At 41.8% G+C, this 22,903-nt stretch overlaps 1 protein-coding gene across 6 annotated transcripts in view; it reads right to left on the bottom strand.

Annotated features, from left to right (window-relative positions):
* RAI14 (retinoic acid induced 14) overlaps window positions 1-22,903 on the bottom strand; it is a 143,838-nt gene that overhangs the window by 2,589 nt on the left and 118,346 nt on the right. For 3 of the 6 annotated variants that reach the window (XM_024754663.1, XM_024754661.1, XM_024754664.1), the window contains 13 exons: window positions 22,021-22,085; window positions 18,193-18,250; window positions 17,394-17,464; window positions 15,734-15,840; window positions 14,659-14,837; window positions 14,371-14,399; window positions 13,064-13,150; window positions 12,061-12,147; window positions 9,581-9,638; window positions 6,569-6,687; window positions 4,370-5,905; window positions 3,046-3,174; window positions 84-149 (listed from right to left, as the gene is read on the bottom strand). In XM_024754663.1, coding sequence (XP_024610431.1) covers window positions 84-149; window positions 3,046-3,174; window positions 4,370-5,905; window positions 6,569-6,687; window positions 9,581-9,638; window positions 12,061-12,147; window positions 13,064-13,150; window positions 14,371-14,399; window positions 14,659-14,837; window positions 15,734-15,840; window positions 17,394-17,464; window positions 18,193-18,250; window positions 22,021-22,085 — 2,591 coding nt within the window. The remainder of the gene's footprint in view (window positions 1-83; window positions 150-3,045; window positions 3,175-4,369; window positions 5,906-6,568; window positions 6,688-9,580; window positions 9,639-12,060; window positions 12,148-13,063; window positions 13,151-14,370; window positions 14,400-14,658; window positions 14,838-15,733; window positions 15,841-17,393; window positions 17,465-18,192; window positions 18,251-22,020; window positions 22,086-22,903) is intronic. The other 3 variants (XM_024754662.1, XM_024754665.1, XM_024754666.1) reach the window with 3 other exon arrangements.

Below are 22,903 nucleotides of genomic sequence, written 5' to 3'. Positions count from 1 at the left end.
TTCTCATCTGCTCTACTAGTTTCATGATGGGCGTTTGGGCAAGACCTGCTGTGGTATCTCTTTAGGATCCCCAGACACCATACCTGCACAGCGTACAGAAGGTGCATTCTGTAAACTGATATCACTTCCTGGTGTTGTTTCTTGCACTCCTAGAAAGAGACAATTTGACATTGTTCAAGAGCTTAGGAGACCTTTAAAAACAAAAAAACAAAATACTAGGAGAAAGCTGCGGCCAAACGCTACCCTAGTGATTCCTTCCACCAACCAGCATAGGAAGCGTTCAAAATTGCCGTGGACTCAGAGGATTGTGTAGTTTGGAATGCTTGTCAGTATTCTTAGGGAAAAAAACTACCTGTTTCACATCTTGGTATGTCAACCCTAGAAGAAAATTCATGTAAGAAGTAGATATGATAATCCCGAATTTGTTTAAAAATATATATACATACTCAGGCAAAGAATACAGATATATTCGCACAAAGTAAACAGTGCAAGGAACTATTTACTTTGTCAAATGCAAAAAGTTATTGTCTCTGAGTGGTTGGATTATAGGCAGTTTTAATTTATGGTAGCTTTTCCAGAGTTTTCTGTATCTTCCAACTTTTCTATCATATACAATGACCAAATATTCATTAATTTAAAAAATTATTCTTTTAAAGAGAGTTATCGATCACCTTCTATATAGCCAAGTGGTGTATAATGCCTGGGGAATTCAATGATTTAGCTGTCAGCGTACCAAGGAGGTGAACAGGGTGACGGCACCAACCTCAAATGGTCCCTCAGCACAGCTGTTACTGGTTTTATTTCTCCTTGTTGAGCTATAATTCCAATTCCTCCTAGTGACTATTTCAAGGATCTCAACTCAGCTCTTAACTCGTCTAAGAAAAGGCCTTTCTGTCTACGTCATGATGGAAATTTAGGCTATCATATATGGATCACTTTAAAAATCTACTGAAGTCTATCAGTAGCCAGTTTCACCTCCTCCCCAACAGTGTCAGATGTGAGGCGTCCTTCCTATTCAAGGAAACCCTTTGAAACATCAGTCTTTGAAGTTCCTGCCAGTAGAAGGTACGCTTGGTAGCCCTCTCTGTGCAGTTTCCTCCCACCTCTTGGTTGCCTCCACTCCATCATTTATAGCTTTGTCTTCTGATCACTGTCTTCCTTTCCGGTTCTGCTTCTGTCGTCACTTGGCTGACTTCAGTATCCACGTGGATGAGCCACCCACCACCCTGGCCTCTCAGTCCCTCGACCTCAGCTTCATGACCTGTCCCCTCCTTCCAGCCACCCGCTCTTATGGTCAGAGCCCTGCTTCAGTCATTACCTCTGAGATCTCAGTTGAAAGCATCCCACTCCCTCACCACCATCTCCCATCTTTGTAGCAAACCTGCTTTAGGCTTCCCCTGCCTCCTGCTGTGACTCTTCAGCCCCGGCAGACGCCTAGCTCCTTAGTCACTTCTCCAGCAGCCAGCCTTGGCCATCCATACTCCACCCCTCCACTGGAACTGTGGTTGCCATGGCTACCACGGGCCATCTAAATGCCACATCCCAGTCCCTGCTGCCTCCTACTCATCTCTTTGAGATTCAGCACAACCATCGCCTCCTGCAGGAAGCCTTCAGAGACTCACCCAGATTGGGTGAGCACATTGCCTCTCTATGCCCACAGCACGTTGGGCACCTATCAATGGACGCTTACTACACTGAAGGCAGGGACTGTGTCTTATTCATTTTTATATCATCAGCACCTTGTATATTACTGATACATAAAAGCTCATTAAATGCATATTGAGTAAGAATGACTGTATAAATCATTAGTACTTTATCTACAAGTCTGTGATAATCACTTGATCAGAAAAATGACCTGCAAAACACAGTCAAGAGCAACTTCTCCTTCCCTGACTACTCCTCTACTGCTCTAGTAGAGCTGGCGACACAAGCAAAGCTGGTTTTGTACTTTGTGGCCAGCCGGAGTAAGGACTGTAGAAAACTGCATTCACCAGTATTGAGTCTGTACTGAAGAAATCACAAAATCCAGGTCCTGTTTGTAAATGGAAGCTAGAGACAGTCCAGGATAGACTAACCTTCACGTGCAAAATGTAACATACCCTCAAGGACTAAAACTTGACAGACATTGTGATAGACTGACTAATAGCCCTCCAAAGATGCCCACGTCCTAATCCGTAGAACCTGGGAGAGTGACCTATAAGGCCAAAGGGACTTGCAGATTAAGGATCTTGAGATAGAAAGGAAGATTATCCTGATTATCTGGGTGGATCTAAAACGTAACCACCAGGGTCCTATAAGAGGGAGGCAAGAAGGTCAAAGGTGGAAGGAGGAGATGGGAGGATGGAATCAGAGGCTGGAGTGATATGCGTTGGGGATGGAGAAAGGGGCCACGAGCCAAAGAATTCAGGCAAACTCTAGAAGCCGGAAGAGGCAAGGAAGTGGATTCTCCCCTAAAGCCTCGAGAAGGAACCAGCCCTGCTGGCACCTTTACTTTTGTGAAACTGGTTTCTTCGGACGTATGGATCTCGAGAACTGTAGTAATAAGTTCGTGTTGTTTTAAGCCAAGTTTGTGTCGCTGTATTACAATAGCCATCGGAAACGAATACAGACATGAAAGGGCTTTCCTGGGTGAAATCAGGAGAGAGGCCAAGAAGCAGCTTCAGACATGTAGACATACAACTACCAGAGATCCTGGCCCCTAATAAGAAACAGCTCTCGCCGCTGCCAGAGACAGTGACGACCATGGCAGAAAAATGGAGAAAGGGTAAAAAGCGAGTGGAAGAGCGAACAAGAGGCCTCCTCCCACTGTCCTGTGGACTCCTCCCTTCCTTCTCACTGATACATGTTACCCATCGCACTGCAGGCAATGGCTGAGAAATCCATCCGCTCCCTCTCTGGCCTTCATCACAGAAGTCTGTAGTCAGCTGCTCACTGAGGTGCAACACGCCTTCAGGCTGGGCGTCTGCCCGCTGGCTCCCCGCTCCCCCTGGTGTGCCGTCTGTCTCCCCACACCCCCAGCCAGGCCGCAGAAACACGCCCACTCACAGCCAGCTGCTGCTGCAGCGCCTCCAGCTGCTGGCTCTGCCTCTTGGACGAGCTCGTGGCGTAGGAGAGCTGCGAGAGGCTGTTCAGGGCCTCCTTCAACTTGGCGACTTCCTTCGACATCTCGTTTATCTGGCGAGAAAGGAAAGCTCTATCAGTAGGCAAGAACGTGACGGCAGAAGCAAGACTCCACCTATTTCTCAAACTGTAACATAGCCTCTCCTGGCCTCTGGGACTGCAGCAACCCCTTTGTTATTTTTAAAAGAAAAGCCATAAAATGAAACACAAAATCAGATAAAAAAATCAGGCAAACCGAACAAAGCCCTCTAAGGCCATTCCATGCAGACAAGAGCCCCCCGAATGAGAGACTGTGTTTTGGGGCCTGAAAAGGTAACAAAAGCTGTGATGTGGATTTCCTTCGTTCACCCTTAAAAGGGGGACGGTTGAAAAAATAAATCAGAAACAGGGTTTCAGGTATTCCTTATTTGGAGACAGCTAGGTCTTGCTCCATATTGCTGACGTGGGCAGTCAGGAATAAGTTTTAGAAACCCCGGTATCTCGGGCATCTTGCCTCGTAGTGAAGACAATCGCCCACCTCCACCCCGTCTCTTGGCCTCAGGAGCTCTTTTTGAAACATTCATTATAATGAAGGAATAAAAGATAAAAAATGCTCTAATGAATGCCATTCAGAACATCTGACCCAGGAGACCGGGAATGCAGAGCAGATCCAGGCACGGAAGCATCATCCACTTTTCCCTTTACTTTCCTCCTTCCTCCCCGCCCAGCCCATCTCGCATCGCCTACCCCTCACACTTCCTGCCTTATTATCCTGTACACCTTTGAAAATGGGGCCCGGGGAGGGTTTTTATACTGACTCAGAGGAAAGCTCGTGGGGTTTAGGGAAGCAATATCAAGTCTGGGAGTAATTGGGTTTTCATATGACAGAGGAATCTGTCTGGATTCCAACGGAGTAGAAGTTCAAGATGGGTCACAAATGCTTCTCAGTTGGTGGGTTCACTTCTGATCCCTGACACTTGGCAGGGCTTCTGTAAAATAATTTTTAAAGGGAAAACATGTACCACACATGTGAAAATGCTTTGGTATGAGGGAAGCAGTAGAAGATGAGTATTTTTTTTTTTTTGAAATAAATGTCCACCCTACTATTTTTAACGTGGCTTTGGGGACAGAGGGAGTCATGTGTGGAGCCTCTGCCCACTCACAGTAGGTTAGTGCTTACAAATGGTAAAAACGTTAACCACAGTAAGTGAAGGTTGAAAGTCCTAGCGTATACTAGCTAGAAATTCAACAGCAATACAGTCTCACCAACCTTCTTGTCTTTATCCTCTTCCAGTTTTGAAGAGCTTTCAGAATCTCTCTTCATTTCTGCAAGCTCTTCCTGAGCGTCCTGGCATTTTTGCAGAAGTTCATTTACTTCTTGCTCTTTGGACTTCAAGAGAGTCTGAATGTTTTCCCTTTCCCTTTTCATTTGTGAGACCTCACTTCTAATCTGGGCAACCTCTGAATGGGCCTTCTCTTTCTCTTTCATGGAATCCTTTAATTTTGCGGCCAACACACTCACTTCGCTTTCCAAAGACGACTGGAGCTTCTCATAGGCAGCCCTGGGCACCATCGCGTCGGTCACGGCCGCCTTCTCCTCTAGGAGTTGTTTCTCCAGCTTTGCCACCTCCCCTTCCTTGCTCGCAAGGTGCTCTTTAAGACTGCCTATTTTCTCCTCCATCTCTTTGGCAGTGGTCCGCAGCGTGGTTATCACTTGCAGGTGCTCCGTCATGGAGACAGAGTTCTCTTTCTGTGCATCCACCAACTGTGTGAGCTCGGTCAGCTCACTCAGCACTTTGGAATACTGCGACTTCATTTCACACAGTGCCTCTTCAGCCCTCGCTCTGGATATGCTGGTCACTTGCATCAGCTTCTCGTGCTCTGCTTTATGGATATATTCAGCTGTGACGTCTTCTAGAGATTTCCTCTTCCTGTAATCCTCCAGCTCGGCCTGGGCCTCTTTGTATAGCTGGGACAGCTCACTCACCTGCTTGTTGAGTTCATCTATCATCCTGTTCATGGCCTCTTTCATGTCCCCAGCTTCATCACCCGCCTCCTGGGTCATCTGAGTTTTCAGTGTATCTTTTAATTTCATGATTTCTTCTTGGGCCTCTTGGTATTTCTCAAACAGAAATGCCTTCTCCTTGTTCATATTCTCAATCACCGAGCAGTATGAGCTTTTCATTTCCTCGTACTCTTCCCCAGGTGGCTTCATAACCACCCCTTTCTCCCTCTCTACAAGCTTTTCCTCCATCTCTCTCACCCTCTCTTTATTTCGTTCACTTTCTTCCAGTGCGTTCTGGAGATCCCGCTTTAGCACATCTACTTCCTCCTCTGTGATCCTCAGCTCACGGAGGCCTGAGTCAGTATCCATGCCTTCCAGTGAGACCAGGCCTAGTTTCATTTGCTTCTGCACACTCAGGACTTCTTTCATAGCTTCCTCGTACTTGCTCTGAGTTTCCTTAAGTTTCTGGCTGAGGTCGGAGCCGTTCTCTGAAATCTCCGAGTTGTTTAAGCACACCGACTCTGTCCTTCTGGCCTGGAGCTCGGCCTGCAGCTCTTTCCTCTCTGCTTCAGAGCGCTCCAATTTCTTCTGCAAGTCGTGTAAAATCTCCTGGAGTTGCTGGATTCTGACATCGCTGTCGATAGTGGATTTACTCAAGGAATGTGTTAAGACAGATGGAGATGGTTTGGAGTCTGGAGGAGGGGTTTCACTAGGTTTGCCCAGGGACGGGGCCAAGTCAGTTTCAGCAGAATGGTAAAAGTCAAAGCTCAGGTCTGCTTCTGCCTCCCTGGGTGTTTTGGCCTGGGAGAAAAAGGCAAGAATGAAATAGCACCAAAGGTGGGGTTAGGTGAGCAAGCAACTGCAGTGAGAGAGTGATTCCAAACCTTACACGTGGGAGAGCAGCAGGATGGCTCTGCATGCGTCCTCTTGCCCCGTGAAAAAATATGGTCCGGGACGCGGGAGTCGGACTAATGACTCGAAGCTTCTTCTGTGCTCTCTCAGGACAGATTATGTGTGCCACTTTAAAAATGTGAGATTTGTTTTGGCTGAAGAGCCTCTGACTCAAATTTTTCCTTTGTTTCTCATATTATTGTAGTTGCCAAGAGGGACAATGGGCTTAGTACCGCTACTTCTTATCAAGTTCTTAAATCTGCTAAATGATCAACTTTACTAAGTGAATAACTGACTAATCATATATATGTGTGTGCACATATATGTATATATATTGTCATATATATCATACTATGTATATAATCATACATAATTTACCAATTTACAAAAATAGTTAATGAATAAACTCCCTCAAGAAACAAACAATTTGAAACTATAAAATGCTTAAGGCTGATTATATTTTAAAAAGAAGAAACTAATGATGTCTAAAACAAAATATCACCCGACTAACCCTGAAAAACCCAATAGCTTGAACCCTACAGAACAGACTGTGTTGGCAATCTATTTACCTACCTGTAATTTATCTTGTAATTCCTTATTGTGTAAGGTAAGAGAAGCAACTTTGGCCTGCAGTAGGACCAGAAGATCTTGTTGGTCAGCTTCAGAACTTATATCCAATAAGCTATCAGCGCCTTGGAAAAGAGACAGGCAATTTAAAATAATATTTTAAAAATTAAACTGTTATTTCTCTGACCTCTTACAAACTCACTTTCTACCCAATCCAGTTCTTCCTGGTCCAGACTATGAATGAAAGCCCCCTGCAGCTGGATAGATGAATAGCAATTCTCAGGTACTGGGGTTTCCTTACTGGCGTTCCCCTAACACATATACTAGGTGCCTGGATACAAATAAGCACATCTGAAAACTGATGGATTCGGTCACACATTTTCCCTTCTCTTAATCAAGTGCCACACCTTGGTTGTTTTTTGTTCCTCCCATGCCTAATACATCCCATTCTGTGAATCCTTTCAGATAGATCTCTGGAATCTGGTTCACTTCTTATTCCCACATCCACCACTCTAGTTCAAACTTCATCACCATACTTGGTAACTCTACAAATGGCTTCCTAACAAATCTCTCTCTCTCTCCTCTCGTGAAAATGTAGCCTGTACCAACAACACTGTCAGACTAATCTTCCTAAAACGTACTTTGATAGGGTCATTCCTTTGGTTCAAGTGCTTTAATTGCTCTCCCTCTAAAAATAACCTCCAAATTCCTTCATCTGGACTAAGGCCAACAGGATCTGGCTCCAATCTACTTTTCTTCAGGTTTATAACTCCTGATGTCTTTCTCTAGTATCCCATTTTCATCAGATTCAACGCTTCTATCACATCCTCTATATTCTCAACACAAGGCTGCTTCTTTAATTCTTCATCCATACGACTGCCCTTGTAGCATCTCTTTGGCTAGATAACTCTTAGGCATCCTTCAAGACCCATGGCAAACTCTGCCTCTTCCTTAAAGCATTCTCTGACCACCCCAGCATGAAACAGCCTTCTCTGAATCCCACAGTAAACACTGTTGGTAAACCAGAACTATCTGAGATTCTACTGATTATCATGCTGAAATAACCTTTAAAGCTGTGCTACTCAAAGTTCTCATTGAGACAAGACAAGAAACGTCCTCCAGAATGTCACTCAATGTACTGCTTCCTTCATCCAGAAAGTCTTCCTATGGAAACAAAATTGTCAAGTGGGCAAAACAGTGTGCTTGGCTGGATGACTTTCTGCTCTAAACTCCTTAGTTATTTTAGACTGGCAACAGTTTAGAGACCACACTCTGAATAGCACTGATCCAAATTTCTACTGTTATTTAAAAATTTTCTCAAGCCATTTAATGCAAGGATGAAAATTTTAATCTTTTTTTTTTTTTTTTTTTTGTGGTACGCGGGCCTGTCAATGTTGTGACCTCTCCCGTTGCGAAGCACAGGCTCCGGACGCGCAGGCTCAGCGGCCATGGCTCATGGGCCCAGCCGCTCCGCGGCATGCGGGATCTTCCCGGACCGGGGCACGAACCCGTGTCCCCTGCATCGATCGGCAGGGGGACTCTCAACCACTGTGCCACCAGGGAAGCCCGAAAACTTTAATCTTAATTTGGAAGGATACAAAATGACATTTCTTCATAGAAATGCTTACTAATCATGTCTGGTGTCTAAACCACAGCTTTATGAGTGTTCTTGACAAAGAGTCTGGTCAGCTTGGAATGAACCAGGGGGCTGGGAGGGAGCATGAGGGTAATTCTAAGCAACAAAAATTCTTTCTAAGCCATGATGGATGGCTTTTAAAGTATACAGTGTAACAACTGTTCAGTTATATTAACATTGTTCTCTGCCAGGAATATTTCTTAATATTTCTCAATTCTGTAAGTTAAGGGCTCCAAACACATATGAAATACATAACAGACTAAGAAACTGAATGCTGGAGCAAAAAGGGCCCTTTGAAGTAATCTACTCTACATTTCAAATTGATTCTGCATATACCGTCCTACATTCTTAGAGGATAAAGCAACAGGATGGACTCGATACAATGAATTAAACCGTGTCTTGGTGAAGACAATATGATAGTGTGTGATTTCACTGTGATTTCATTAACACTCTTTGTATGTGTCTTTTAAGAGTCAAAAGTAGAAAAGTTAGATTGTGGCAGCCGTGGAGGTGCTCAGTTGGCTCTCCCTTCAAGAAATAACCTGCTGCCCAGTTGTGAGGAGGGCCGCTAGCTGGCAGCTTACAGCCTATGGACCTCATCTCAAAACGATGTTTTAAGATGCATAAAATAAGCTGGGACGAAGAGAGAGAGTGGCACTGACATACATACACTACCAAATGTAAAACAGATAGCTACTGGGAAGCGGCTGCATAGCACAGGGAGATCAGCTCGGTGCTTTGTGTCCACCTAGAGGGGTGGGATAGGGAGGGTGGGAGGGAGACGCAAGAGGGAGGAGATACTGGGATATATGTATATGTATAGCTGGTTCACTTTGTTATACAGCAGAAACTAACACACCATTGTAAAGCAATTATGCTCCAATAAAGATGTTTAAAAAAAATAGAATGTACAGGTTACAGTAATTGGCGACCTTTGTAACACACCAAATAACAAGATCTGGAAGCAGGTCTAATAACGACCATGATTTCTAGCAGAGATACTGTAAATGATCTTTCAAGGTATCTGTAATAACAGCGAGGGGATATGATACTATCTGTGAATTTTCTTGGTGTCAGAATCACTGATCTGCTAATACCACTGGGGCTTATTGCCTATCTTCATAATTGAAGGAAGTACTAATGCTAAATTAGGAACAGATGAAAACAGAGATATATTCCACACCCAAGCTCAGGGACTCCTTAATCTAGGTGAAAGCCCCCTCAAGTAGAGAGTACCAGGCTGTGCACCGCTGGCCAGCCTTAGGGTGGCACCCTGGGTTCTCCAACTTCCCCAGACAGGGTCCCCCTGCTTGGCCTTTGCTCTCTTAGAGGAACATGAAATAGAGATCGGTCAAGGGAACAAAAATGCCCCTTCATCTTACCCGTAGTACTGTCACTTAGTCTGTCTTTGTTTTCCCGTATAGAACTGATCTCAGCCTGCTGGAACACAAAAATGACTTAAAAGAATATTCCTGAATGGAACACTCTACAAAAGAATCAAGCAAATTCTCCTCCTTGAGTTTATACAAGTTGGTGCTATCCTACTAGAAAAACAGATAATCTCCAGGCAAGAAGATATTTAAAAATACAATAAAAGTGACAGTTATCTCCTGAGCTGCAATTTTTACTTAGAGGTTCCAGAGGGTATAGTCTCAAAATATTTTTCAGAAATTTCAGTAAGTATATTACAAATATCTTTGAAGATTATAATAAAATTACATAACAGCTAGTTTAGTGGGCTACGTGCTAAAGCTTGAGATGGTGAGCACTACTTTCATAACAGAGTCAAATAGAAGTTTCACTTATCCGGGTAATACATTAAAATACATTAGAAGCACTTTTCAGCTTTATCATTTCATAAATTAACTATTAATATATTATTATTAATTACTTTTAAGGGAAATGGTAGTAAATGAGACCTGTCACAGGAAATAAAGGTAATTTTATAAGGGAATAAAAATTCTTATGGCTGTGCATTGACAATCCCCTAAAGATTTCCTCTAAACCTGTATCCCTGAATATCTCTGTCCATTAACATATTGGAAAAATTCTTTATCTTCAAAGCCAGATTCTCATTCCAAAACAAAATACAGTCACTTGCCAGAAATTGCCATGTTTTATCTAGATGAGCCGCAGACCATGATAAGAGAGAGAACTGTTCAGCAAAGAGACTTTTTAAAGGCTCAAATGCTAAAAATGAAGTGGCTCATTTTTGGCAATGCTTATCATAAAAAAAGCTGTATTTTCACTTAAAAAATAAATGCTTATTTTTCAACTCTATTAAGGTACAGTAAACTACATCCATTGGAAGCTTACAAGCTGAGGAGTTTGGACAGATACACACCCAAGGAACCACCACTATAGTCAAAATTCAGAATATTCCCATTATCTCTAAAAGTTTCCTCATCACAGCTAATCACAGCCTCATCACAGCCAATCCCTGCCATTCCCAGGCAACCACTACTCTCCTTTTTGCATTTTCTAGAATTCCTATAAATGGAATGTCAGAGGGGATGAATTTCTTTCAGCCTGGCTTCTTTCATTCAGCATGATGGTTTTCAGATGCATCCATCATGCTGCTTGGCCAGCACTTCATTCTCTTTTTGGCTGAGTAATATTTCATTATAGGTATGTATCTCATTATCTTTATCCATTCATTTGTTGGAGGACATTTGGATCGTTTCTGGTTTGGGGATATTTGAATAAAGATGCTATAAACATTTGTGTATATGATTTTTTGAAACATATGTTTTCATTTCTCTTGGGTTAACGTCTATGAGTGAATGGCTAGATCATGTGTTAGGTACGCTGAACTTTTCAAGAAACTGTCAAATGGGTTTCCAAAGTAGTTGTACCATTTGACATCCTACCAACAGAGTATGAGAGTTCTAACTCTTCCACGTCATCACCAACAATTTGTATTTTTAATCTTTTTAAACTTTAGCTATTCTAAATTGTGTCCTTTTTATCTCTTTGTGATTTTTTTTTTAAAGAAATAAAAGTCTTTTTACACTCTATTTCTGAAAAACATAATTTGTGATATTATTCTTTGGAACGCATTGCCTCCTTTGAGCCACAATCATATTAGAAGATACTAGGGTGGTAATTATAAGAGCATAACTTCCTTGCCTTGCCTTGTATTTTAATAAAATCTAGTTAAAGCAAGGGAAGTGATAGGTTGATAGAATCTTTTCCACATCAATGTGCATCCAAGTTAAAAGAAAATTCATTTTTAGTAATTCTTAGAAGGGAGAAAAGAATAAACAATTATGCCATTGAAATTTCATTTTAACAATTATAGATTTTACTTTCTTTCCGAGTACAATTTCCTAGTGATTGTTAGGTAAACAGATATTAAATTGAAATACCCTCCCATTCCTTAAAATACTTTCCAACCACAAGTCTAGAGGATCAGGTAGGATAAGACCTAATGGATTTTCTAAAATTCTAAAATAAATACATATTACTTTTATAGTCAGTAAAAAGTTTAATTAAAAATATACAATTAAAAATAATAATATACAATTACTTCTTAGTAAGACATAAGAGAATAACCATTTCTTCCTTTTTGATTAGTATTATAGCAACTCAATTTGGTAAGATGACTGGTGATCTTAAAGTCTTATCTTTGTCCTTTTTTAATGAAGAAAATTAAATATTAGCTAACAAATATAATTGATTCACGCTACTCTTTTTGTATGGAGCCCATGCTAGGAAAAATAATCAAAGGGTGCTTTATGATGCAAAGGTTTGAACCAATGACTGAGAAATATATTCTGTTTCGCCCAGTGTTGGGTAACTTAAATTAAATCTATTATGTATCTTAAAATTCAATAATAAGTTGGACACAGAAAGGAAATACCTTGAAGGGTGGTTCAGCAAAAAATACTGATTCCTTTCCTGAAAGTGGTGTTGAAGTTATTGATCTTGGGGAAGACACATCACTCAACTAAAGAAACAAAATGAAAACCATCAATCAAGAGTCCTTTTTCAAAGTCTCCTACAGTGCCAAAGAATTAGCCTATTTAACCAATGCAAGTAAATCTAACAATAATTATCCTTAGTTTCAATTAATTCAAGGGTAACGTATTTTCAGTGTAATTCAGCTACCTCAAATACTTTTTGAAAGTTTGCCCGGTAGAATTAACTACGGAACTTCACTCCTGTATTCACTAGAATTAACGTGAAAAATTTGTAAAACTTCTATTGCAGATTGAGAATATTATTAATGAATATGCTAACGTATTTAACATTACTTACTGGGTGAGATGTTCTGCTCAAATATTTGATATGGATTATTCCTTTTATGGCCTATGATTCTTTTAATAACAAACCCTGGCCTGTTTTTATTTACCATTTCGTAGATAGTCAAGCTTCCTCCTCTATTCAGTAATCACCGTAAGCTCAGAAATGAAAGCTGTTTTTTAATATTAGTCAACCTTAAGTGTAACAGGAAAGGCAAATGTATTGTAACAACGTTTAATAAACCAACTAATATTCATTTTCAACTAGCGCCTCACCAGCTACACATTCTCCCCCACTTTACTAGAGCTGTTAATACGAGCTCTGAAAATGCACTGAGCTCATTATCTCGAGCAAAAAGTTCCTGTCATGGATTTTAAGAATTTTGAGGTTTCTAAAAAAGATACGGTTCGATTCTTCAGTTCTGAAATAAGAATCAACATTATTTCCATACTAATAATCAAAATTCTTCATACCACTACTTGTAATTTGAAACCACTACAGAAAATGTCAAATGTGCATTTAAGGGTCAATTTTAAAACAGTTCTTTCTGGCCTAAACTCAAAATGACAAAATTATGGCTTTGTTGTTATATGTTTGTTCATCGTTGGTTTTATTTTTACCTGGGTAGGACTGATAGGAGGTGGTGGAGCTTTGCGTTTTTTTGGAGTTCCACTTCTCTCTGAGCTTATTTTAGAGACTTGATCATGCTGAAAGTCATCACAGTCCAAAGAATGGAGGTGGGTTAGTTAGGTTAGTAAAGTCTGAGTAAATAGCTTCATCAAACAAATGAGAAAAACCTCAACAGTTCATGCACTTCTTACTTTATCAAGATCTGAAATCTGCTACCAACATAAAAATAAGTAATAGGCATGCTCCAAGTTTTCTTCTAGCAGCCCATGCTTTAAAGCAAGAAAATAAAAAACACAAGACAAAACCAGATTAAGTTGGTATGGAGAACTGGGAAAGTAGAGAATAAGGGGTTGTTTACCACAACTGAGGACCCAGAATACATTCATAGTCTAGCTTCCATCTTAATGCAAAGCAGTGGTATTTCCCCGACCTTTTCATTACTTCCAGTCCTTTTTTTAAAGAGTATACAGTTGACCCTCCATATCCACAGTTTTCACATCCAGATTCAACCACCTGCATATCCCAGAATTTCAGATACAGAGAGCCAACTGTATCACACTATTTTATATAAGGGAATTGAGCTTCTGCAGATTTTGTTATTCCCTGCAGATACCAAGGAATGACCATAAATATGGGAAAAAAGGGAGAACCTCAGCTCTGAAGGTTATGGATAAATATAACACAATTGGTACAAAAGAAATTCATGATCAAGTATTTGCTGATTATGATAATTTTTTCAAGAACCTTGATGTATAAATAAATAAAACAGCCAAATATATATCTCATTAATAAACAGAGGTGACTATGTTTTTAGGAAAAACTCCAAAGTAACAGGGTAAACTTCTCAATTTCTATCTGTGTAAAATGAATGACATTTTAGAAAAGCTCTAATTAAAATAAAAGAAAATGCTAAATCTCTTACTTTCATTAACTAACATGGCTATGGACAGAGTTCTATAATTCCTGTGATATTACAAGTAGTTAAAATACTGTTGTTCTCAGAGTTAAAATCACATCAAACCTTTTCACACCAGTAGGAAATATTAGTATATTTCAGAAAAAGATGAATATATAAGTAGCAAGTTTAAAGTTACATGCTTTGGAAATAGGGTAAATCATTAAGAAAATATTTACCACCTTACAATGAATCATTTATTCCAAAGATATTTTACTCCTTAAGTAGTTTCAGCATAGTCTTTATCACTTTCCTAATGGACCACAGAGCGGTTTAATTAGAACATGTTCAAACTCCCACAGGCAATGATGAAAAAGAATCTCCATCCCCAAAGATAAATACCTGCTTTGGTTTTGTTGGTGTCTTTAAATCTATAGAAGAAAAGTGAGGGAAAAAAAAAAAACTATAAGAACCATAATGACTCATATCCACTTTGGGTGGCGGGGTATATAAACACACACCCACACACACACACATACCCATACACACAACATACACAATATTCAAAACTATTTTTCTCCAGAAATATATTTAAAAGAATAATAAAATACATTGCACAAATTCCTTTAACCTTTGGGGAAAATGGAGTGGATAAATTTAAAACAACACTGGCTATTTTCTTTCACATACCAGCATCCTGAGAGATTTTTGATAATAGAAGGCTTTGAATTCCTGCATTTTCTGAGAGTTTGGAATAATGTAAGGCATTGTGTCCAAGAGAATCTACAAGGTTTAGGTCTGCCCCCTTTTTAATTAAGGCTTCCACAATGTTAGAGCTGCCAATCTCACAAGCCAGCATGAGAGCAGTTCTAAAGAATGAGGAGACAAAAAATTAGTACACAAAATGTGAAAACTTGTTGCTAGGAAATCATTTCATTTGTCTTAAAAACAGAGGAAAGAAGACTAAGTGCAGTTAAACCTGTACGACACTTAATTTTCTAGGAAATTCAAAGTGCAATGCTATCAAAATAAAATTGGGTTGCTGTTTTATAAAACTTCAGATTAAATCAGAACATTAAATATTAGGTCAAATAACATAGACATAATCTTCTAAATATGCTGGAATTTAATACGATTGGCACAAATCCTGCCTTTTTTACAAATCAAGTTTTTTAAACAACCTATAACATTATTAAGACTGTTTTTAAAAAACAACCAATATGTTTACTTTTATTTTGCATGAAAAGGCAAAGGAAACGGCCTATTCATTTTAGCATTTAATAATCTCATCACAGACACAGTCAGCAATGATGCTCCCAGAGGTCTGGGGAAAATATTTTTTAAGTCATTGTGTCGGGTCTTTGTTTCTATGCGAGGGCTTTCTCTAGTTGTGGCAAGCGGGGGTCACTCTTCATCGCGGTGCACGGGCCTCTCACTATCGCGGCCTCTGTTGTTGCGGAGCACAGGCTCCAGACGCGCAGGCTCAGTATTCGTGGCTCACGGGCCTAGTTGCTCCGCGGCATGTGGGATCCTCCCAGACCAGGGCTCGAACCCCTGTCCCCTGCATTAGCAGGCAGATTCTCAACCACTGCGCCACCAGGGAAGCCCAAAACAGATTCTTAATTATCCAAAAAGGCAGAAATCAGTAAAAGAAAGAAATTAAAACTGCTTTAAAACAAATGATCCAAAATACATCCCTGATATTTTGAAAGCTTCTCAGAATGTGGATATCACTGAAATAACATGCTTTCTAATTCTGTGGTACCTTCCATTTTTGTCTCTGGAATTTACATCTGCTCCATGATCCAGGAGAAAGCGACAGACCTCACTGTGGCCATTTTGTACTGCAAGAAGCAGCGGTATATTCCCATCCTAGGAGACAAATTCAGATTAAGATTTATAACTTAGATGACAAATGCCGGAACTGCAAAGGTCCTCATTCCTTCTACATTTATTCCTGACTTGTCCTGCTGGTCTTACATTTGACCCACCAAAGTAGTCTGCCCCCTAATAGGCCAATGTCACACTCTAACACTACCCTTGTTATGGAATCCCACTGACTGTGGGCTTTTCCTCAGGAGTCAGTCTCTCGGGCTGCTTGTTGCAACCATGATGTGAGAGAGAGTGGAACGCAAAGTATGTAAAGGCTCGAGGCAAGTATACCATGTTTATTGAGAAATGGTTCTCCATGGTTCTGGAGAAATGAAGGGTTGTTTCCATATGGCATTTGTAGGTCCCACTGCTCTAAGCAGTTTCTTCTAGTGAACTACACATATCCTAGTATCCTGCCATGCCACCAGTCTTCTCAGAAAGCATACCCTTTCATAATCTTACTAGGTATCGAAACATATGTTAAGAGTTTATTTGTTCATTACTGACACATGACTAGATAAAGGGACTGATGGAAAGAGTGATTAGTTTAATATAACAATTGGCAATTCCTTTAGAAAAAAGAATTAGATCCCAACTCATACAAACTATGTAAAATGGATTAAGAATCTCAACATTACAGTATGAAACGAATGAAAAAAACATACTAGAAGAATTTATAGGTGATAATTTCCAGAATCTTAATTTGAAGTGGGGTCTGACTCAAATTATGTAAACCATAAAGAGAGGCTTTTATTCTGCTCTTGCCTTGAACATACCCCACAAATGGGGTCGACAGTAATTTTAAGGTGGACGTATTCAAATAGGCAAAGGAAAAAAAAAGTTACAATATATCCAATTATTTTAACATGGGGATATTTAAAAATACAAGTGCTGCTTAAGGATTAAGTATCCACTCAAAGTCGAACTTCAGAATTTCTAGAAAATTATCTCTGTGAAGTTATAATACTTTCTGGTTATAAAGTACCGAGATTCAGGGAGCGTGAATTTATTTACAGATTCTAAATGCTCACTTCACAATGTCCCCATCAGGTATAACTTACACACGCCAAGTCCCACGCTACAGCAAGAAATTTAACCCTAATCAGGAGCAGTAGGCCTGTCAGTTTATTCTCAAAATAGCCCAGCAAGGTCAAAATCGGCTACAAGTGGTCTTTAAAACTGGAAAACCCTGGTACCAAAGGTAATACGTGGGGTGCAAAAAGAAAATAATAGAACTTCTATTTAGACTTATTTTTTATTTATAAAAATCAAGAAATTAAGCCTTCTTCGTATTTAGGTTGCTGGTAAGCCACGTGTCTATCGTTAGAAACAAACAGAGGAAGTGCATGCTGCAAAACGTTTTATTAACGGTTTAAGGACCAACGGGGATAATACTTAAATCTGTTTTGCACAAGAGGATCTAGGTCGGAAAGCAATAGACTTTTACCAAATGCTTGGGTCTCTAAGGTCTTCGTGACTCCCAGAAGTAAGTAGCCCATGGTGCTCTAGACACCAGTGTCCATCTGCACCTCTAGTGGTCACCTGGTACTTACCAAATCCTTGAGGTTTATGGGGCTTTTGTGCTCGCAAAGAACCTGCACAGCTTGAAGGCAGCCCTGTGCCGCTGAGAGAAAGAAGACACAGAAACCACAGCCAATCACAAAGCTACTCTCACAGCCAGGGGCATCAAACACTTCTATGAAGGAAAAGTTCACCTTCCACCCAGTTTGCATACGTTGCATTGAAGAGAAACGATGGCAGAATGGTTAAGTAAGTGGTGTTTTAAATTACTGTTTAATTTCGGTGTCATCCAGACCTAAAGGCAGTGCTTGCCAGTTGTTGCCTTTAGGCAAACCTTTGGTTTAGCTTTTTGTGGGACTTGGCTTTTCCACAACTAGCACTAAAAGAAATTTGCAAATCTCATCATCCTGGACTTCAGTACCAACGTTTCGTCACTTGAAACTGTGTGACAGATAGTAAAACCAAATGTTGATAAATAAAACTGATTGATGTTCCTTTTGATCCCCAAGTAAAAAAAAATCTGTACCACACATTACCTGAAATCTACAAATGCTCACGAATATCTCTTAAACAAGAACCTAACGTTAATTAAAATATAGTAACCAGGACAAATTTTACTAGTTGTTTGGCAGGCGACTGACGAATTCTAGCTGTATTCCTCCGTAAAACCCTACACAATCTGCAAACTGAGGAAAATGGGAATGATGTCTAGGAATGACGACAGAAAACGGCATCAGGAATAACAATGGCAAGGTTAATGGCTTAAATAAGGAAAACGAACACTTACTGTTTCTCATGGCAGAAGAAGACAAATAAGAGAATGAAAATTACCTGCATAATGTAAAGCTGTTTTCCCAGAGCTGTCGATACTTTCGGCTGGGCATTTAGACTGTAAGACAAAAATCAATAAATACGTATAATAAAATTCAGTTCACCCTTTTCCTGCAAGGTATGATGCAACTTCCTAAGAAAAGTATAATAAACATGACTAAGTCCCAACTGTTGTGCTCCAGGGGCCCAGGGTCTCATGGGGAGGGAGACTCATCTCCAAGTAATCATGACACAGGTGAACTGTCACCTCTTGGCTGCTCTGACCATCCTCTCTCTCTTCCATCAACTCTGTCGCCAAGAGATCTTCCCCACCAGCTAACAAACATGCTCTAGGATTTCTCATCTTGATCCCACCTTTCCCCCCCATTTCCTGCCCTAATTCTCTATCCGCCATCACAAAACCAACTTCCTGTTAAGAACTGTCCCACACAAGCCATGTTTCCTCGTCTCCCATTTATTCCTGGACTCACTGCAGTTGGGCGTCTGCCCTCAAGACTCCACAGGGATGGCCCTGATCCAAGTGGCCAGCCACCTTCGTGTTTCCAACGATGGCAAACATGCTTGCCCTCCTCTTACCAACCTCTCCCCGGCAATCCACTCCCTATTCTCCAAACACTCTCTCCTTTAGTCCCTAGAGCCCTGCCTGGCCCATCCGATCTTGGTTTTCCCCCCACTGCTCTGGCCACGCCTGCCCCTTTAGCCAAACATAAAACTGTGGGGCTCCTAAGTGTTCTTTCGCTAAACTCTCTCCCTCAGTAATCTCATCCACACCCATAGCTTGAAATCCCATCTAGAAGCTAATGCCTCCCGAGTGTATATCTTAACAGCGACAACACTACTGTGTAAGTATTGGCTATTAGTATGTGCCAGGTACTGTTCAAAGAATTTGTTTTAAGGCTCTTGACAATCCTAGTTAGATACCGTTATTACCCCCATTTACAGATGAGGAAACTGAGGTACAAAGAAGCTAGTAATTTGCTCGGGTCACAGTAAGTGGCAGAGCCAGGATTCAAAGCCAGACAGGCTGGGCTACAGCCAGTGTCCATATCTGCACACAGCAGATGGCATCTCTGAGCCCCCGGCTTGACAACCCACAGCCTATTTCACATTTCCGCCTGATGTCTCAAACGCAGCACGGCCAACACTTCTGGTTTCCCCTCCCCGCCACGCAGCCCGAGCCATCCCTGCCTCTGTCAACAGTGCTATCATCAGTCTAGTCACTGAGCCAGAAACCACTGAGTCATCCTTGATTTCTTCTCCTCTTCCTCCTGCCACGTCCTGTCAATTCTGTCCCCAAAACACACCCCGATCTACTCTCCTCTCTTCCTCCATTGTCACCACCTGGTCTGAGCCAACACCTGCTCACCTGGACAACCTTGACGGCCACCTGGCTGTCCTCAGCTCTTTAGTCAATTCTCTATACAAACAGAGTGAACTTCTAAACCGTCAGTGTTGCTCTTTACTGCAAAGTCCTCCACAGTTCCACACTGTACTTTGAGGAATCACTGTCTGCCCATCGTGACACACAAGGCTGCAGCCTGGGCCCTTCTTTTTTTTTTTTGGTGGCCTCCCTGCACGGCATGACCAGATTACCCACGCTCCCTGCAGTGGAAGCGCAGAGTCTCAACCACTGGACCGCCAGGGAAGCCCCCTGGGCCCTTCTTTTTTTTTTTTGGTGGCCTCCCTGCACGGCATGACCAGATTACCCACGCTCCCTGCAGTGGAAGCGCAGAGTCTCAACCACTGGACCGCCAGGGAAGCCCCCTGGGCCCTTCTTTCTGCTCCTCATTCGCTTTGCCCCCAGCCCACCCACTGGCTTTCTTTCCTCCCCGGCTAGTTAGTGACTTTCCTACCTCAGGCCTTTTGTACTTGCTGTTCTCTCTGCTTGGAATGCTCTTCACACAGCTGAGTTCTCAGCTTAAATATCACCTCCTCCCCGGGGGCCTTCCTGAACATCCCTCCTCACTCCCCTCTCACAATACTCTGTTAGATTTCTTCTCAGTGATGTGCAATCGGTCATGTGTATTTGTCTTCATTTACCAGACGGCAAGCTCCAGCAGGATAGGGGCTGCTCTGTGAGTAAATACTCACTGCTTGACAGAGCGCATGGTGCCCAGGGACCACTTGCTACAAGAGAGAGTGGGGGAGAGTTCATCTGAAGACTCTCACAAGGCTCTCTTTGTGCCCATTGCCTTAAGGAGGTGGAACTTTGAAATGGTAGCCACTGGAGAAGGGAAGTCTCTCCAGCAGACAGATAGTAAGAGCAAAAGGCCGGAGAGAGAGGGCGCAGGGTGAGGGGCGGCACAAGATGGCAGTGGCCCCATCACGGAGGGCGTGGGTCACCCAGATGAGGAGTGAAGCAGTTACCAGAGGGGTGCAGGACCCAAGGTAAGCAGCCCATTAGGAGGCCGTCAAAGCCTCCAGTTTTAACAACTATCCAGAAAGAGGAACAGAATTCAGACAGTTTGCAGAGAGCAGGCAATGGTGGAAATGTTTGTCTGCCCTTCAGTGGTTAAGAAGAATAGAGATCATGTTACAGCTTACCATGTTTTGGCCTAATTTTAGAACAGCACAAGGAACTTTTTAAAGGCTTCAAAGATTCCAGGGAAAAACCAATCCATTTGCATAACCAGATATAAAATTACATTAGAGGCTAGAATATCTGGTCCTTGCCCATGAGGATTTCCAGCTTGTCAAGTTCATTCTTCCTTCAAATCAGAGCCAGATGCAAAGTCTGGATAGCCAAGCCAGGACGGGAATGGAGATTTAAAATACAAATAAGTTAAACAAAAATTTAAGGTTAAGACCATGGGTGTGGAGGCAGGGAAGAAAAGTTCTATTGTAACTGTCTTTAGAGAGGAACCTCAGAATAAAGATCATCATCATCACAGATGCTGATCTACGTTTCTTGAATTTCACTTCAAAGACCTGTTAAGGTTAAGCATTGCTGGCACTGGTGGTAGCTTGCATCAGGTATTGCAAGACAAGAAGCTGTGAGATCAACAGACCAGGACAAGTTGAAGAATGTGCCCATGTTGCTGCATTAGAGTCGCAAAGCCAAATTAAAGCAAGATGCTGGGTCCCAAACGATGCTCAGGAGGGCCAAGACAACAGCTCAAGAGAACAGACATTACTCCAAACACATATTTTATTGCTCTGTGCTGTTCCTGAAAACAGCCAGCTTGCATTTTGACTGGCATCAGCTGGAAGTTACTGTACAAACTGCCGTTGGGATTTCACGAAATATTCATCTTTAAAGAAATACGGAAGTCACCCTAAGCAATCATTATAAACTTCCTGGCAAGGTTATCAAACCAGGGAGTTGACCTAAAATTATAAAGAAGAATAAAACCAAGGACCTGAACAAAGACTAAGAACTAAAGGCTCATCAAGTTACATACAAGGAAACAGTGGTTGAAATTTTGCTTATCAAGAAAAGCTGCATTCTGCTAGTGATTGAGAGAGAATAAATACTAGGATACTGGAGATCCTGTATTATAAGGATCTCCAACAGCATGAAAAATTTTTGTCAAGCTGACTATGTAAAGGCTACAAGTTCTTCCAATAAGAAAGAAAGAGCTGAATAAAGCGGAGAAAAGGGCTGGATCCCAGGAAGACACTCCAAATTTTTATTAGGATCTTCTTCTCTACCAGCGCAACTGCTACGGAAATAATCTTCTTCTTGGCTATAGTGAAGCTTCTTAGGAAACCCAGGTTCTGGGATAATATTTGAAGGAGGACGTGTGTATGTGTTTGTTCTTTCACCCACAAGGTTACTTTCAAATTTTAAAAATGACACATTTATAATTTTCTGTTGTTCCACTTTACCTGAAGGAGCTTCTTGATGCATTCATGGTGGCTGTTCTTAGCTGCAAGGTGCAAAGCACTGTGTCCTAAATGGATTTAAAAAAAATTGTTTTTTAAATCTCTCATCTCTGTAATGAAGACAACTATGAGGAAATAAATTGTTCTCCAACAAAGACGGAATTGTTACTTTTTTTTTTTTTTTTTTTGGGTACACGGGCCTCTCACTGCTGTGGCCTCTCCCGTTGCAGAGCACAGGCTCTGGACGTGCAGGCTCAGCGGCCATGGCTCACGGGCCTAGCCGCTCCGCAGCATGTGGGATCTTCCCGGACCGGGGCACCAACCCGTGTCCCCTGCATCGGCAGGCGGACTCTCAACCACTGTGCCACCAGGGAAGCCCGGAATTGTTACTCTTGAGAATGAGGCCTCAACTTCTCTGCAAAGTTCAGTGTGACAAAAGTGGGGAGAACACAGAGCATCCTGTCCCCTGGATAACATTCAGAGTCCATGCCAGCTGCCGTCCTCTTGGGGTACAATCGAGCTCTGGGCTAGAAGCTTGCGGTGGACTCCTGGTATGCACCTTGGAAGTTCTGCTTTCAGCTGTCAGCACGGGTGCCAGACGCCCCACGTCCATAACAGTCACACCAGGCCACGACTGCCACTAGCCCAGGAACCCAGCAAAGGCAGCCAGCGAGCCAGCAGGGAGCACACCAAACACCCGACGAAACCCCACTTCCACCTCTCGTTTCTCCCTCCCCCAGATGTGCTCCAGCTCTGCATGGATATTACCTGGAGTTCAGATGTCCCAAGTTCTTACATGGCAGAAGGAAAAGGATTATAAAAACAACACACTAGCAAAGTAGCATCTTTTCACGCTCCCTTCACAGAACATTACAACAACATGAGA

The sequence above is a fragment of the Neophocaena asiaeorientalis genome, unplaced genomic scaffold (assembly GCF_003031525.2).
Source record: "Neophocaena asiaeorientalis asiaeorientalis breed wild unplaced genomic scaffold, Neophocaena_asiaeorientalis_V1.1 scaffold229, whole genome shotgun sequence".
In the NCBI taxonomy this organism is placed as follows: Eukaryota; Metazoa; Chordata; class Mammalia; order Artiodactyla; family Phocoenidae; genus Neophocaena; species Neophocaena asiaeorientalis.
This window is presented reverse-complemented; position numbering and strand designations above follow the sequence as displayed.